At 44.2% G+C, this 12,571-nt stretch overlaps 6 protein-coding genes across 6 annotated transcripts; 2 read left to right on the forward strand and 4 right to left on the reverse strand.

Moving 5' to 3' along the window:
• Positions 1 to 8: 8 nt before the first annotated feature.
• LOC108106612 (structural maintenance of chromosomes protein 2) lies at positions 9 to 4,331 on the reverse strand. The gene is made up of 7 exons (XM_017213812.2): positions 4,071 to 4,331; positions 3,698 to 4,009; positions 2,909 to 3,638; positions 2,429 to 2,856; positions 2,104 to 2,373; positions 1,854 to 2,047; positions 9 to 1,801 (listed from the first exon to the last, which is right to left on the reverse strand). Exons 1-7 carry the CDS (start codon positions 4,236 to 4,238, stop codon positions 364 to 366), a joined length of 3,540 nt encoding a protein of 1,179 aa, XP_017069301.1. The 5' UTR covers positions 4,239 to 4,331; the 3' UTR covers positions 9 to 363.
• A 59-nt stretch (positions 4,332 to 4,390) lies between these two features.
• LOC108106616 (DNA excision repair protein ERCC-1) lies at positions 4,391 to 5,469 on the forward strand. The gene is made up of 2 exons (XM_017213816.2): positions 4,391 to 5,206; positions 5,273 to 5,469. The coding sequence occupies exons 1-2, from the start codon at positions 4,622 to 4,624 to the stop codon at positions 5,459 to 5,461; spliced, it is 774 nt and encodes a 257-aa protein (XP_017069305.1). The 5' UTR covers positions 4,391 to 4,621; the 3' UTR covers positions 5,462 to 5,469.
• Positions 5,470 to 5,521: 52 nt separating this feature from the next.
• On the reverse strand, positions 5,522 to 6,925 carry LOC108106614 (probable cytosolic iron-sulfur protein assembly protein Ciao1). Its single transcript, XM_017213814.2, has 2 exons — positions 6,852 to 6,925; positions 5,522 to 6,760 (listed from the first exon to the last, which is right to left on the reverse strand). Exon 2 carries the CDS (start codon positions 6,629 to 6,631, stop codon positions 5,624 to 5,626), a length of 1,008 nt encoding a protein of 335 aa, XP_017069303.1. The 5' UTR covers positions 6,632 to 6,760; positions 6,852 to 6,925; the 3' UTR covers positions 5,522 to 5,623.
• Positions 6,926 to 7,010: 85 nt separating this feature from the next.
• Positions 7,011 to 9,086, forward strand: LOC108106613 (Hermansky-Pudlak syndrome 1 protein homolog). The gene has a single exon (XM_017213813.2). It carries the CDS (start codon positions 7,079 to 7,081, stop codon positions 8,867 to 8,869), a length of 1,791 nt encoding a protein of 596 aa, XP_017069302.1. The 5' UTR covers positions 7,011 to 7,078; the 3' UTR covers positions 8,870 to 9,086.
• On the reverse strand, positions 8,792 to 10,185 carry LOC108106615 (transmembrane protein 177). The gene is made up of 3 exons (XM_017213815.1): positions 9,997 to 10,185; positions 9,484 to 9,940; positions 8,792 to 9,424 (listed from the first exon to the last, which is right to left on the reverse strand). The coding sequence occupies exons 1-3, from the start codon at positions 10,161 to 10,163 to the stop codon at positions 9,092 to 9,094; spliced, it is 957 nt and encodes a 318-aa protein (XP_017069304.1). The 5' UTR covers positions 10,164 to 10,185; the 3' UTR covers positions 8,792 to 9,091.
• A 307-nt stretch (positions 10,186 to 10,492) lies between these two features.
• On the reverse strand, positions 10,493 to 12,377 carry LOC108106260 (U3 small nucleolar RNA-interacting protein 2). The gene is made up of 5 exons (XM_017213225.2): positions 12,213 to 12,377; positions 11,336 to 12,162; positions 11,085 to 11,282; positions 10,892 to 11,028; positions 10,493 to 10,828 (listed from the first exon to the last, which is right to left on the reverse strand). Exons 1-5 carry the CDS (start codon positions 12,264 to 12,266, stop codon positions 10,590 to 10,592), a joined length of 1,455 nt encoding a protein of 484 aa, XP_017068714.2. The 5' UTR covers positions 12,267 to 12,377; the 3' UTR covers positions 10,493 to 10,589.
• Positions 12,378 to 12,571: the final 194 nt, after the last annotated feature.

The following is a 12,571-nucleotide window of genomic DNA, read 5'->3' on the forward strand; positions in this document are numbered from 1 at the left end:
AATTTAAATGCTTTATGAAATACTTTATTTTTATAAAAAATTTATTCAAATAAAATAATTACCAGACTGCACTGGTGAAACTGATTGGTAAAGAAATAAAACGCTGTTATAAATTTAACATTCAAAATGACAACTTAAACCTATACACTTACATATATACTTATTTACATACATATGTGTTTTTTTCTTCCATAAATAGAACTCGGTTTAATAAGTAAGTTAGTTTAAACCTTAAAAACTATGCAAACATATCATTCAATTCCATTCCTGCTTTCAATGCGAGTGTTTTTGAAAAATTGATTTAAGACATAAAAACAAGTTTTTAATTTAAGAGTGATGAAAAATAGGACTTCCAGTTGAAATTCAGCGTTTGTTGGTCGTTGCTTGCCGACTGACCTGTCTGGTTATGGTGGACACACCCTCCTCGAAAAGTGTGCGAAACAGAACGTTGGCATGGTTGAAAAGACCATCCTTGAGAGACACAATTAAAAACTGCGAATTGGTGAAGTGCTGCTTCAACATGCTTCCAATGTTTTGGGTGTGCGACATGTCTAGAGCGGCATCTACCTCATCCAAAATGTACAAAGGAGCAGGAGAGAACTTCAGCATAGCCAGCACAAGAGATAAAGCTACCAAAGACTTTTGACCACCCGAAAGCTCGCCAAGACTTTCCTTCCACTTGCCATTGAAGCCAACCTTGATCTCCAAGCCGGTCAGACAACCATTGGTATGAACTGGATTTAGTTTCGCATCAGCACCTGGTAGAAGAGAGCTAAAGATACCACTGAAGTTGGCATTTACTTCGGTAGCAGCTCGGTTTAACTGATCTTGTTCTTCCTCATCCATCTTAACAATAATTTTTTTAATCTTCTCTTTGTCCATGGCCACAATGTTTCTACGGCGCTCGGTCTCCTTGAAGTTCTCCTCCTCGCGATCCAGAACCATTATGGCATTCATGTTAAGGGTGCGCTCCATTTTGTCCTTTTTTTCCTGCATCTTCGCCAGCTTATTGCCTGCCTCGTGGGGATCTTCCTTACTGTAGTCATATCGGGTGTTCTTCATACCAAAGCAGTTCTTCTCCTCCGGGATCCATGGATACTTCGTCTCAAGGGCTTCCATTCGTTTCTTTGCCTCATTCGCTTCCGAACTAATTTTCTTTTGCTCATTCTCTTTCTTTTTCAACTCCAGCTCAATTTCCTGATTTTGCTTCAGCATTTTGTCTTTCTTGACCAACTGATTTCGCATTTCCTTGTTCTGAGCATTCAGGTTATCTTTCTGGGTCTTAATGGCCTGTTCAAGCTCCGTCACTTCGGAAGCAGCGCTAGAGCTGTTTGCTTTTAGGGCATCAAGCTCAGCCTTAAATTTTTCGAGGTTGTCAATCATCTCCTGGTGCTGTTGCTTAGCAGTTTCTATAGTTTTCTGCAGTTCAGTGATTTCCAGTTGAAGAGTTTCAAACTCTTGCTCTCGCTTCTTCCAGTTGGCCCGGGATTTATCCGCCCGCTGCTTAGCCGCCTTTAATTCATTGGTAGCCGCTTTTAACTCCCGTTCGCGATAACCTTTGGCGTCTGCTAGCTTGGCCTCAATATCCTTGATTTTAGCCTGCGAGGTCTTTTGCTTCTCTCGGGCGTCGACAGTTTGCTGCTCAAGCATCTTTACTTTCTCCTTCATCTCTTCTATTTCTGCCTGATTCTGTTGAAAGGTCGTTTGAGCCAACCTGCTTTCGCACATAGTTAGCTCGTGCTGTCGCAGTTCTAGGTTCTCCTTTATTTTGTTAAACGAGTGGGCTAGGTTTTCAATGGATCTGAGAATAAGAAATGTAAGTCTTAGCCTTGAAAAATGATGTATATACATACGCCATTTGCTCTTCTACTTGTAAGATCTCACTATCGATCTCTCTGTACTCTCTTTCTAGTTTCTTGATAGAGTAAAGCTCTTCCAAGACATTAGCACCTTTGGGAGCAGCACCACCGGACACAGTACCATGGGGATCAACAACATCTCCTTCCAAAGTCACAGAACGACAGTTAATACGTGGATCGTAGCTGATCTGGAAAACCATTTAGATTAAAATCTTCCAAAAATCCAAAAACAAAAAACACTCACTTGTTTGGCTACTTCAAGATCCTTGCAAATTAGTGTTCCGCCGAAGCAAAACCTCATGACAGGCTCGTAATAGCTGTCGTAGCTTATTAGAGACATGGCCCACTGAACATTTTCTGAACCAACTTTGTTTTGAGCATACTCTACAACATTTCTACTTAGCGAGCCGGACTGAATCTTGTTAATGGGAATCATTGTGACGCGGCGCTGCAGGTTGCCTTTCTGCAGGATTTTCTTACTGGTCACATCATCATCCGTCACATAGCTATATAACTAGATAAAAAAAAGAATTTAACAGATAGTCCTAACAACTCATTTTAGTACTCACACTTCCTCCTGCGGTCTGTACAAGAGCCATTGAGTTTTGCATGTCATTCACCTTGAATAACTTGCCAACCATGCCGCGTACCTTGCGCCGATCAAAATTGGGTTCTGGATCCTGGTACTGCAGATCATATCGCGAGGCATTACAACGGTCTAACTCTCTTTTAAGCTCGCGTTTGCGCATGTGCAGATCGTTGCGTCGTTGCTTTAGCTGCTCGAATTGACCACCCTCGTAATTAAGACCTTTCAGCTGTCGTTCTAAGTTCTGAATCTCCGCAAGCAACTGATCATGAAGGTTTTTATCTTTTACGTAGGCTGCATCATTTGTCTGTGTCTCGCCCTCACGCTGTTTTAAGACACCACGCGTGTGGCGGAGCTCCAATTCCGAGGTCTTAATGGTGGTCTGTGCCTCGCTGAACTGCTCCTTGGCCACTAAATATTGGAATCAAGTTAAATGTATTTAGTTACAACCTAATCAACTTACCCATCAACTGTTCTTGCAGTGTTGAAGCCTGTCCATCTTCGTTTGTTGACAGTCCCTGTGAGACAGCCTCCAATTTCTTTTGGGCATCCTCGTAGGCTTTGGAGTCAGTAGCATCTGCTGTCTTCAAGCTTTCAAACTCTCCTTGAACATTGGCCATGTCCGCTTCTTTTTTCTTCAAGGCACGTACATCATCCTCTATATTTTTGGAAGCCATACGAATCTTTTTCTCATCTTGCTGAATAGTTCCCTGCGCCGCCTTTAAACTACCCGAGGCAGTGGCCTCCAGTGCACGTTTTGCACTAAGCTGGGTTTCAAGATTTTTAATGGAACCACCCATCTCTGCATCGATCTGCTGCTGCATCTCCTTTACGGATGCTTCAATGCTCTCGACATCCTCGAGATTCTTAGCATGCGTGGCCTTGCAGTTGGCTATGCGATCCTCGACTTTCTGCTCATTCGCTTCCACTGTTTTTAGGGTTTCGCATTGTTTCAAATACTTGGCGGAAATGTGAATCCTGATGAGAAAATCAATGTCACGACATATTTTTTGGTACTCCTGGTAAGCGGAGCGTTCTTGTCGAAGCTTAACCAATTTTGGCAGCACCTCCTCATCGAGCAAGACCTTAGTCTCACGGACTTTGGTCTCCTTTTTCTCTATCAGGGTTTTAGTAGCGTCGCGCTTGGTTTTGTATTGACTGGTTCCAGCTGCCTCCTCCACCATAGACAGAACCTAAGGAAATGAGTAAGTTATTGTAAAGAGAAAATATATATTAATTTCTGAAAAAATACCTCCTTAGGCTTCATGTTTAGCACTTGCTGGATCTTGCCCTGCATGATCAGGAAGTTGGGATTGTTAACGTTTAACTGAATGGAACAGAAGAAGTCCTGGACCTTTTTGTTCTGCACAAGTTTGCCATTGATCAGGAATTTGTTCTTTCCACCAACCACCACTTGGCGGGCAACAGAGATCTCCCGGCACTTCTCGTAGCCCTGCGGACACTGGGCGGCATTTGTGTTGTCAAACACAATGGTAACAGTGGCCTTGGTGATGCCCGCCTGTCCGTTTTTGTATACCAAATCCTGCAGTGCCGAAGCTCTCACCTGGTAAAAGGATAAAAGTTGAAATACTTATTCCAATTTTATATATCCACTTTATACTCACATTCTGCAAATTACTGATTCCTAAAACAAAGCAGATGCTATCCAAGATGTTCGATTTTCCGGAGCCATTTAAACCAGTAATGGCCGTGAACTCCGGATCGAATCCTTCTATTTCTGTGCGACGCCCATAGGATTTGAAGCCGTCGAGCACTAGCTTCTTTACATACATTTTAAAGCGAAGCCCTTTTCCTAATATCCGGCGTTCTTTGCTTTTAATTCCGCGTCAAAATTTTGCCGCAATTAGTGTGACCGTGGTGGAGCATCTAAAGCAAACCAAAATGTCAAGATGCGAACGATATCGATAAACGGTTGCTTGACGCCCGCGTAGTGACGAAGATATTCGCGGGTCAGTCAGATCGAAAATATACCTTCTATAAGAAGATCTACCTTTTAAAAGTCAAGCAAGTGGTGTATGGGTTTAAACAAGAATTTCGTACAAATGCATATTGTTTGTTAATGTATACAAAAGTTTTTCAGTAAAACATATTGCTTCAAAGTGTCTTCGTCACTACAATACCTTTTGTAGTTAATTTAAAAACAAAGGTAAACAGAATGGATGATTTCGACGACGATTCCTTTAACGATGTTTTGGGCTCCATGGAAATGCCCTCAACGGCGAAGCAGCCCAAAGTAGTTCCGCCACTGTCTTCCACAGGGGCTCCCAGTAGCAGCACATCCAGTTCCGCAATTCCCAATTCGGCGCCCGCCAAGACCGCTTCTAGCGCGCACAGCGTTCTCGTACACAGCAAACAGCGGGGCAATCCGATCCTGAAATCTATCCTTAATGTACCATTGGAATTCCGAGACGACATCGTGCCGGATTATGTTGTCGGTCGGACGTCCTGCGTCCTTTACCTATCCCTGAAATACCACAATCTCAATCCGGACTACATCTGCCAGCGTCTAAAGACTTTAGGAAAGATGTACGAGCTACGAGTTCTCCTGGTCCAGGTGGACACACCGGAACCACACAATGCTCTTAAGAGTTTGACCAGGATCTCACTGTTGGCCGATTTGACCATGATGTTGGCATGGAACGCCGAGGAGGCGGGCAAAATTATTGAGACCTACAAACAGTTCGAGAAGCGACCGCCAGATTTAATTATGGAACGAGTAGAGTCAAACCCGCATCAGAAGGTATATATTTGTAATAGAATTCCCTATTTGCCTTAGTGATGAAACACCTACATTTTTTGTTTTTAGCTTGTGGCTGCTCTTACTAACATAAAACCAGTTAACAAAACGGATGCCGTCACCCTGCTGCAAACCTTTGGCAATTTGGGCAACATAATCACAGCCAGCGAGGAGCGACTCTCTCAGGTGATGGGACTAGGTCCACGGAAGGCCAAAAAGCTTTACAAAACCTTGCAAGAGCCTTTCCTCAGCAAATAATTTCTATTGTTAGATTAAGCGCATCCCATAACTACATACATAGGTGTTATCCACTTCATCTGTCATTTATATTCTTTAATTTTTATGCAGAAACTGTACACAAATCATGTTCCATTATTATTTAAATACATATACCACTTAAATGTAAAAAACATTGGTATGCTACTCGGTCACTTTCCAAATCTTAATGGTGCCGTCATCGCTGCAGGAGATTAGCTGCCCAGGCACTACAGGATTCCACTGTACGGAATTTACATCTTGATCGTGTGCACCTTCCTCCGACGTTAGTTGCTCGAACGTGGGTTCATCTGGTTTGGACTCGATGGTTTCCTTGAAAATGCGGATGCCATCGTCGCCGCAGGCACTGGCTATCATACCTGTGAGCTTGCACCAGGAGACGTCGTAGATAGCTCGCGAATGCTGGCCGGACAGGGTGCAGACGCACTTCCACACTGTCTGCTTTTCGGGTGTAGCCACTCCGGCTGAATTGCCTGGATGGTATGCCCGCCAGATCTTTATTGTCGCATCATCGCTGCACGAAACTAGACGCTCGCCATCTACATCAAAGTCAATGCTCCAAACCGTGCTCGTATGGGAAGATAGCGTTGCCGTGCAGTCCCAGTCGTCATCTATCGGGTCCTCGGCGAACATTTTTATGGTATTGTCGTACGATGAGGAGGCCAGGATCTCTTTAGTCGGATGCCAAACCACTCGCTTTACGTCCTGTGTGTGCGCATTCAGAACGGCGGCGCATTCGAACTCATCGTCGCCGGCCACCTCCCAGATCCACACGGATTTGTCACGCGAACAGGTCGCCAGAAACGTGCCAGTTCGCGACCAGCTAACGCTCTTCACCTCGTTTTCGTGACCCTCCAGGGTGGCGTTGCATTCAAATTCTCCCGAAGATTTCGACCAGATCGCTGTGGTGGCATCAAAGCTGGCCGAGGCCAAGTACTGACCACATGGGGACCACCGGATTTCGCGAATAGTGCGCTTGTGGCCGTCGGAAAGAATAGTCTTGGTGGTCCAAGTGCTCCCATTCAGCGACCAAATGCGAATGGCTTTGTCCTCGCCACAGGAGGCAAATACGTTTCCCTTAGGATGCCATGCCACACCCCAAATGCGTCCTTTATGGCCTTGCAGCGTGTGCTCCAGAAGTAATCGTCCCATTGCTGTTCAAGTGCGGTATCAGTGGATAAATCACTGTCAGTCCGAATTTGATAACAAAGGCGCATGGAATGAAGAAGCAGGTCAGCTGTTGTCAGTGCTGCTGAATGTCAGTAGAAATTGTTCTTTTAGCTGTTTTGATTTATAAAAAAAGGTTTTTTAATTTAATTAACTTTGTTCTTAAACTGTTACAATCAGCCACTCATTAATTTTAAGATCATACAAACTATTGGCTTATCCCTTTAAAAATTATACTAAATATATAGAAATTTGTATTTTAGAATCTGAGCTGACTAGCACTGAAGTGGTGGGTGTTAGTGTTGAGCAACTGCGAGTGTAGCTCACCTTTCCTTATCAAGCGAACAAAATTCCGTTACCCAACACCTAGTTACCGATAAAGTGGAGAAAGTTTTGTTGTGTATTTAGTGTTTTGCTAATGCTGATAAGAAAATGAACGGACTTATTGTCTTTAACAGCGCCAACGACGTTGTGTACCAGAAACTGAACGAGCCGCTATCGCAGAAAATCAAAAATGTTGCCACCACCCAGGGTCTTCTCCGTCCTGGCGGTACCCTGGACAGCAATGTTCTGCTGCAGCTTTTCAGTCCCATCGTTGGATCGCAACGTATAATGCAGTGCCAGTTCGACAATGCCTACACCAGTTTGCAGTGCGAGCAAGGCTTTAATTTGGTGTTTGGCGAACTCCTGGGGTTCACGTTCCTAAAAATCGGACAAATTCCCGTCGAGCTGCTAGGACGACAATTGGGTGTGTCTATTACACTGACGCGCTATTGTTACGGAGCCAATTTATTTGCCGCTCAGGCAGGCGCTATGCAACAGGAACTTCTGACCCAATGTCTGGATTGTTATGAAACCCTGTTGTGTCAGGAGGACCAGACCTACCTTCTGGAGGCCATGCCCAAGCTTCTGATCAATACCGAGTTGAAAAGGACTGTACATCTAACTCTTGATGCAACGCTAGAGCACCTGAGGCAGCTGGGATTACCCCGGGCCCACGTCCTGTTGCTAGTTTCACACAAACTAGTAGCCGCCAACAGCACACGCCAAGCGCTACCGCTTGCTGCTGCAGATTTGATTTTCCTTAGCCTCATGGCGCGAGCTCTCCAAGCGCCGAAATCCCCAGCTCAGCGGGCAGTGGCTGTATTTTTGCAAGGAGTCTCCTACGACGTGAACTCTGGCTGCGTACCCAGCATCGTTCATATCTCACGCCTTCACGGCAACCAAGTGCTCCTCCAGGTCATAGAGTACGCCCACATGCCACTGACCAGCTGTATTTACGATTCCTTCTTTGTGCTTCAAAAGATTGTTGCCGTGCAACATCAAGGCGACTCCGACGCACTGAAGCCCGCATTCGAGAATCTGGAATCCTTTATAGTCCAATCCCTGACAGCTTTAAAGAAATACCTGAAACAGCGATCTGAAACAGAGGACTTGGAAAACTGCACTAAAAAGTTCGCCGCCAAATGGGAAAACCTCCGAAAGATGTACACGGAGTACTTTAAGAATTATGAGAGAGAGCTTTTGGTACGGATCGAGTCTAATCTTCCTTCGTTTGGAGAGGAACTAAAGCAGATATTCACGTTGGCATGCTGCGACAGCTCCAGTGTTCATGAGCTGGACCAACTCTCCGATACGGCAGCAAATGTAGAGGCAAAGCTGCTTGAATTCGCTGAATTTCTGGCCGTCAAAGCTACTCGAAATATATCTATAGATGCTTACTTGGAGGACTTTCCAGGTCTAGTGCACTTTATGTATGTTAACCGCAGCAGGGGACAAATGTTGGCTCCGGATCTGCGACCCAATCAGCTGGTGCCAAAGACAAAACTCTGGAGCATGGTAGAGATATCAAGGAGCTACCTTAAGAAGGGCCAGACCACGGTTATGTGGAAGGACAAGGCATTCCACTATTCTTATTTCCTGTGGTTCGAGGATTTATCGGGTGGCGTTCTTAGCACCGGCATGGATTTGCAGCAACACTTTCTGTCCACAGGAGCTGCTAGTGGCAATGGTTCAAAATCCCCAACAGAACCAGGAGCTTTAACAATGGACTACTACCACGATCTGACTGAGTTGTGCTTTCCGAAGCTGTCTCCGGCAAAAGTACGAGTTTATGAATTGTACTGCATTCATCTGGGACTTGTAACCGCCACATGTGCCGTGGAGCACGCCCGACGTCTAGTGGCCACCATCAGTGATGTTGTTGGCGAAGAAACATTTTAATGAAGTTTAACCACGTGCAATCTTCGCATTCCAAGCTACATTTCCAGCGTTATAACATGATTTCTAGTCAATTTACGAGACTCCTCTGGAGATAATCCGATCGAAATTTTTTTAGGTTAAGGACAACTATCCACTGTTATAGGCTACACCATATTGATATTTGTAAAATAATTGGAACTATTTTTTCGTTAATCGGCAATAAAAACATAACAATTTATCAGTTTATTGTGTTTCTGTTTCTTGTGCCTTCTTGAGTTCCTCCAGCTTTTCCAGAAAGAATGATTTTCGCGCTGTCAGAGGCATTGATTTTTGACGAAGCATATAGTTTTCGTTACCCAGAGCAGTGTAGGTGTCATCACCGATCAATTCTCTCAGCGCAATGTTCTTCTTTAAATGCTTATCGTAGTAGCTAGCTCCGGCTGCTACGTACTGACCACCCATGCTGGCTAGCTTCTTGTCAATCTCTGCATCCGTGGACACTTGATTAAAATCTTTCATAAAAGACCAGATGCCCAAGCCAAAGAGTCCCAGAATGCTGTAAAGCACGAAGCGTACCTGGGAATTCGAAAGGAAATCGTTAAAGTCATTAATAGTATAAATGCTTAGGGACTCACACTTCCATGGCGTGCAAAGAGATCAAGACGCAGGTTAAGGTAGTGACCCATGGTGTAGACCATGAGAAAGCTGACGCTGGGGAAGATTGAGTTAAGAAGCACACGATGCGTTTGCAACTGCAGCACAGCCTTGCTCAAACCGAAAATCTGTTCATCCTCATTTAAAACGATGGCCTGTTCAAGAAGCTTTCCGCTGGGAGAATTCCAATTGATTTGTTGATCCCTGAAGCGAATGTCCGCCCTTTTAATCTCTTCCGGACTTCCATAACCATAGTTCACGGGAATGCCTAGAGCGCCACCAAAGCGCAACCTAGTTGTCCCCGCCTGGAACAGATCGAATCCAAAGACGGTAAAGGGCTTCACAAATTTCCGCTCAAAGGGCGCTAGGCCCAACTGATCCAAAGCCTTCTGCAGCCGCTGCTGCACTGCCTCCGGCACAGGACGCTCTACGCCGTGTCTACAAATGGATGAAATGTTACAATGGCTCCCAATCAGAACCATTTGCTCACCCACTGGTAGCACTGCACAAAGTCTCGGTAATACTTCAGACCAAATGAGTGCGGCAGAAAATTGCCCACAAAAAGGGAAACTGTGGTGGCTCCCGCTGCATAGAAGATCAGCTTTCGACCTCTTTCAGTCTTAAAAAAGGAGAAGAATCCTCCGCCGGCTTTCTTCTGCATTTCAGCGTTTTATGTTTTGTAATAGTTCCAGGGTGACCATAACTATCTATTAAAATTACCCTTGACAAGAACCTAATAGGGGTGTTCCACAGCCACACTAATAATAAGCCTTTTTTTAAATTTAAATATACGGCTTATTCAACAAAATCTAGTGTAGTATTGTATAAAAAACTTTAAGAATTGATGTATGTGCAAATTTGCAATAAATAAAACTTAGCAGAGTTTATATAGAACAGATCTATTGAAATATCATTTCCTGAAAGTGCGCCATTTTGGTCATTCTAGGACTAGAAATTCTTCTAAAACAATTTTTTTAATAACTCGAAACATTCTGGGAGAATATTAAATTCTTCTTTTAATTATATTTTTTTCACGCCGTATCATGTTAAAAGAACTATACAACTTTACTTAAGCTTAGAAATAAAACTAACTGCTAGCAGCGCTTTGCAGCTTAATATCGACTACAACTATGTGGTTCTTGGCTTCCTTTAGTCGCCACCAGCGACCCAGGCGGTGCTCCTGGCCTGCAGCGACAAACAGCTTGGTCCCATCAGCATTGAACGCCAGTCCGTTGATAAAACCAGCGATGGCTATACTCTGTATTAAAATAATTTTTCGCGCGTTGGGATTTGTCTGCCATAGACGAACGTAACCATCACAAGAGCCTAAAGACAAACAGAGAGGGGAATTAAGTGCTATTCTGAAACCGAAATATGAGTAATACCAACCTGTTGCCATTAAATCCGTGTTGACCACGACAGCAATAGCTGTTATCCAGTTGGCGACACCATTTTCTCCCACTCCGTGTGCCAATGGTGTCGTGCAAATGGGTTTTTTCTTTAAGGCACTCCATAAACTAATGGCACTGAAAACATAGATACAAATGATTAACCCTTCACGATACCCTTAATTCCTACTTACCCATCCATTCCACCAGATACAAAGTGTTCATCGTTTATGTACTTAACGCACTCAATGCTGTCTTTGTGTCCGTTGTAAATCAGCTGCGACTCCTCTGTGATCTTCCAGATCCGCAAGGAACAGTCCGAACCGCCGGCGGTGATAGCACGCTCTCGACTTAAAGCATCTATACTTGTCACACCTGTTTGATGACCAAATCTGAAAGGGTATTTCGGTTAAAAGCTGAATGTTTTTGTTGCCTTATTACTTACAAACTTTCCACATAGGCCATTTCATCCAGCGACCAGATTTTTACCGACCGATCTTTGGCTGCTGTGTATAAATCATGAGTTCCTTTGCGAAAAACCAAACCTGCCACACTATCCCGGTGTCCTTTCAGAGTTTTAACATGCTTCATCGTCTGCGGGCACCAAATTTGAATGTTAGGACCACCTTCGGCCAATGCCAGAAACTTCGTATCAGAGGAGATGCAGATGGCAATGATATGCGATCGTCTTTTTTTTCCCGTTTCAGGTTCCTCACGATGCGACAGAACATCGGATTTCTCCAGCACTTTTCCCGTTTCCGTACACCATTTGAGGAGGAATTGTGATTTGGCTCCGGTGAAGAGAAATTTTCCATCTGGACTAAGTGTTAAGGCACATATGGGCGTGTGGTGCACCTTGTGCTTAAGGATGCCGCGTGATTCGCAGGATTTCAGGGTTCCAGCGATGTTCCGGCGTAGCTTGCCTACGCTGTCCAAGTAGTCCGTTTGCAGACGTTGCTCCACGCTCTGAGCTAGTTCTTGATCTTCTGCGCGGTCTGCTTCCTGCTTCTCTATTTCCGATAGGTACTGTTTGGCTAGACGTAGACGCTTGTCCTGCGCAGTCTCCTCCTCGCCCTCGTCAGAAGAAAATGCCAGGGTGTCATCTTCGCCACCCAGATCACTGTTGTACTCCTCATCGTCGCTAGCTATTTCCTCATCTTCCTCCTTTGGTCGACGCTGCTTTTTCGGCACTGTTTCGCCGGCTGTAGGCGCTGATTTTCCCGCTGTTCTGCCTTTTTTGAGGGGTTTTCCTTTTGTTGTTGCTGTGGGATTCTTTGGAAAGCGTTACAGGTGCTTCTTTTTACTCAGTGTTTTTTACATACCTTCCGTTTTTTGGTGCCCTTGGCACCTGGCTTAAGGAAAAAGGAGGACGACATATTTCTAGTAACTAGTTTTGCAGCTTTTATTTAATATTTCTGATAAAAAACTTAATTTAAATGAAGAAACGAGCCCACGTGCATACAATGAAGCGCGTGGCGAAATTTAGGGCATTTCTTGAAATCAGCTGTTTTGAATCCATGTATAGAAGCAGACTGCTATAAAACTCAGCCAAATAGGCAACCCTAAATTCGGCGCCAATGTATATAGGCTTTAAGTATTTAAAAATCAAGGCAATTAATTCGTTTTTATACATTTAATTTAAGGTAAATTTAAATTAAAACTTTTATAACTTGTACCAAAA

This window comes from Drosophila eugracilis, unplaced genomic scaffold (genome assembly GCF_018153835.1).
Source record: "Drosophila eugracilis isolate 14026-0451.02 unplaced genomic scaffold, ASM1815383v1 contig_81, whole genome shotgun sequence".
Taxonomy (NCBI): Eukaryota; Metazoa; Arthropoda; class Insecta; order Diptera; family Drosophilidae; genus Drosophila; species Drosophila eugracilis.

Excerpts from the sequence above, each read along its gene's own strand:
- LOC108106614 (XM_017213814.2), bottom strand. The coding sequence starts at position 6,631 with ATGGGACGATTACTTCTGGAGCACACGCTGCAAGGCCATAAAGGACGC.
- LOC108106260 (XM_017213225.2), bottom strand. The coding sequence starts at position 12,266 with ATGTCGTCCTCCTTTTTCCTTAAGCCAGGTGCCAAGGGCACCAAAAAA. Across the intron at positions 11,283-11,335 it reads ATGGCCTATGTGGAAAGTTT|ATTTGGTCATCAAACAGGTG; the intron begins GTAAGTAATAAG and ends ATACCCTTTCAG. Across the intron at positions 10,829-10,891 it reads CACGGATTTAATGGCAACAG|GCTCTTGTGATGGTTACGTT; the intron begins GTTGGTATTACT and ends GTTTGTCTTTAG.
- LOC108106615 (XM_017213815.1), bottom strand. The coding sequence starts at position 10,163 with ATGCAGAAGAAAGCCGGCGGAGGATTCTTCTCCTTTTTTAAGACTGAA. Across the intron at positions 9,941-9,996 it reads GACTTTGTGCAGTGCTACCA|ACACGGCGTAGAGCGTCCTG; the intron begins GTGGGTGAGCAA and ends ATCCATTTGTAG. Across the intron at positions 9,425-9,483 it reads TCTTTGCACGCCATGGAAGT|GTACGCTTCGTGCTTTACAG; the intron begins GTGAGTCCCTAA and ends TCGAATTCCCAG.
- LOC108106613 (XM_017213813.2), top strand. The coding sequence starts at position 7,079 with ATGAACGGACTTATTGTCTTTAACAGCGCCAACGACGTTGTGTACCAG.
- LOC108106616 (XM_017213816.2), top strand. The coding sequence starts at position 4,622 with ATGGATGATTTCGACGACGATTCCTTTAACGATGTTTTGGGCTCCATG. Across the intron at positions 5,207-5,272 it reads AGTCAAACCCGCATCAGAAG|CTTGTGGCTGCTCTTACTAA; the intron begins GTATATATTTGT and ends TTTTGTTTTTAG.
- LOC108106612 (XM_017213812.2), bottom strand. The coding sequence starts at position 4,238 with ATGTATGTAAAGAAGCTAGTGCTCGACGGCTTCAAATCCTATGGGCGT. Across the intron at positions 3,639-3,697 it reads TAAACATGAAGCCTAAGGAG|GTTCTGTCTATGGTGGAGGA; the intron begins GTATTTTTTCAG and ends TCATTTCCTTAG. Across the intron at positions 1,802-1,853 it reads CAAGTAGAAGAGCAAATGGC|ATCCATTGAAAACCTAGCCC; the intron begins GTATGTATATAC and ends TCTTATTCTCAG.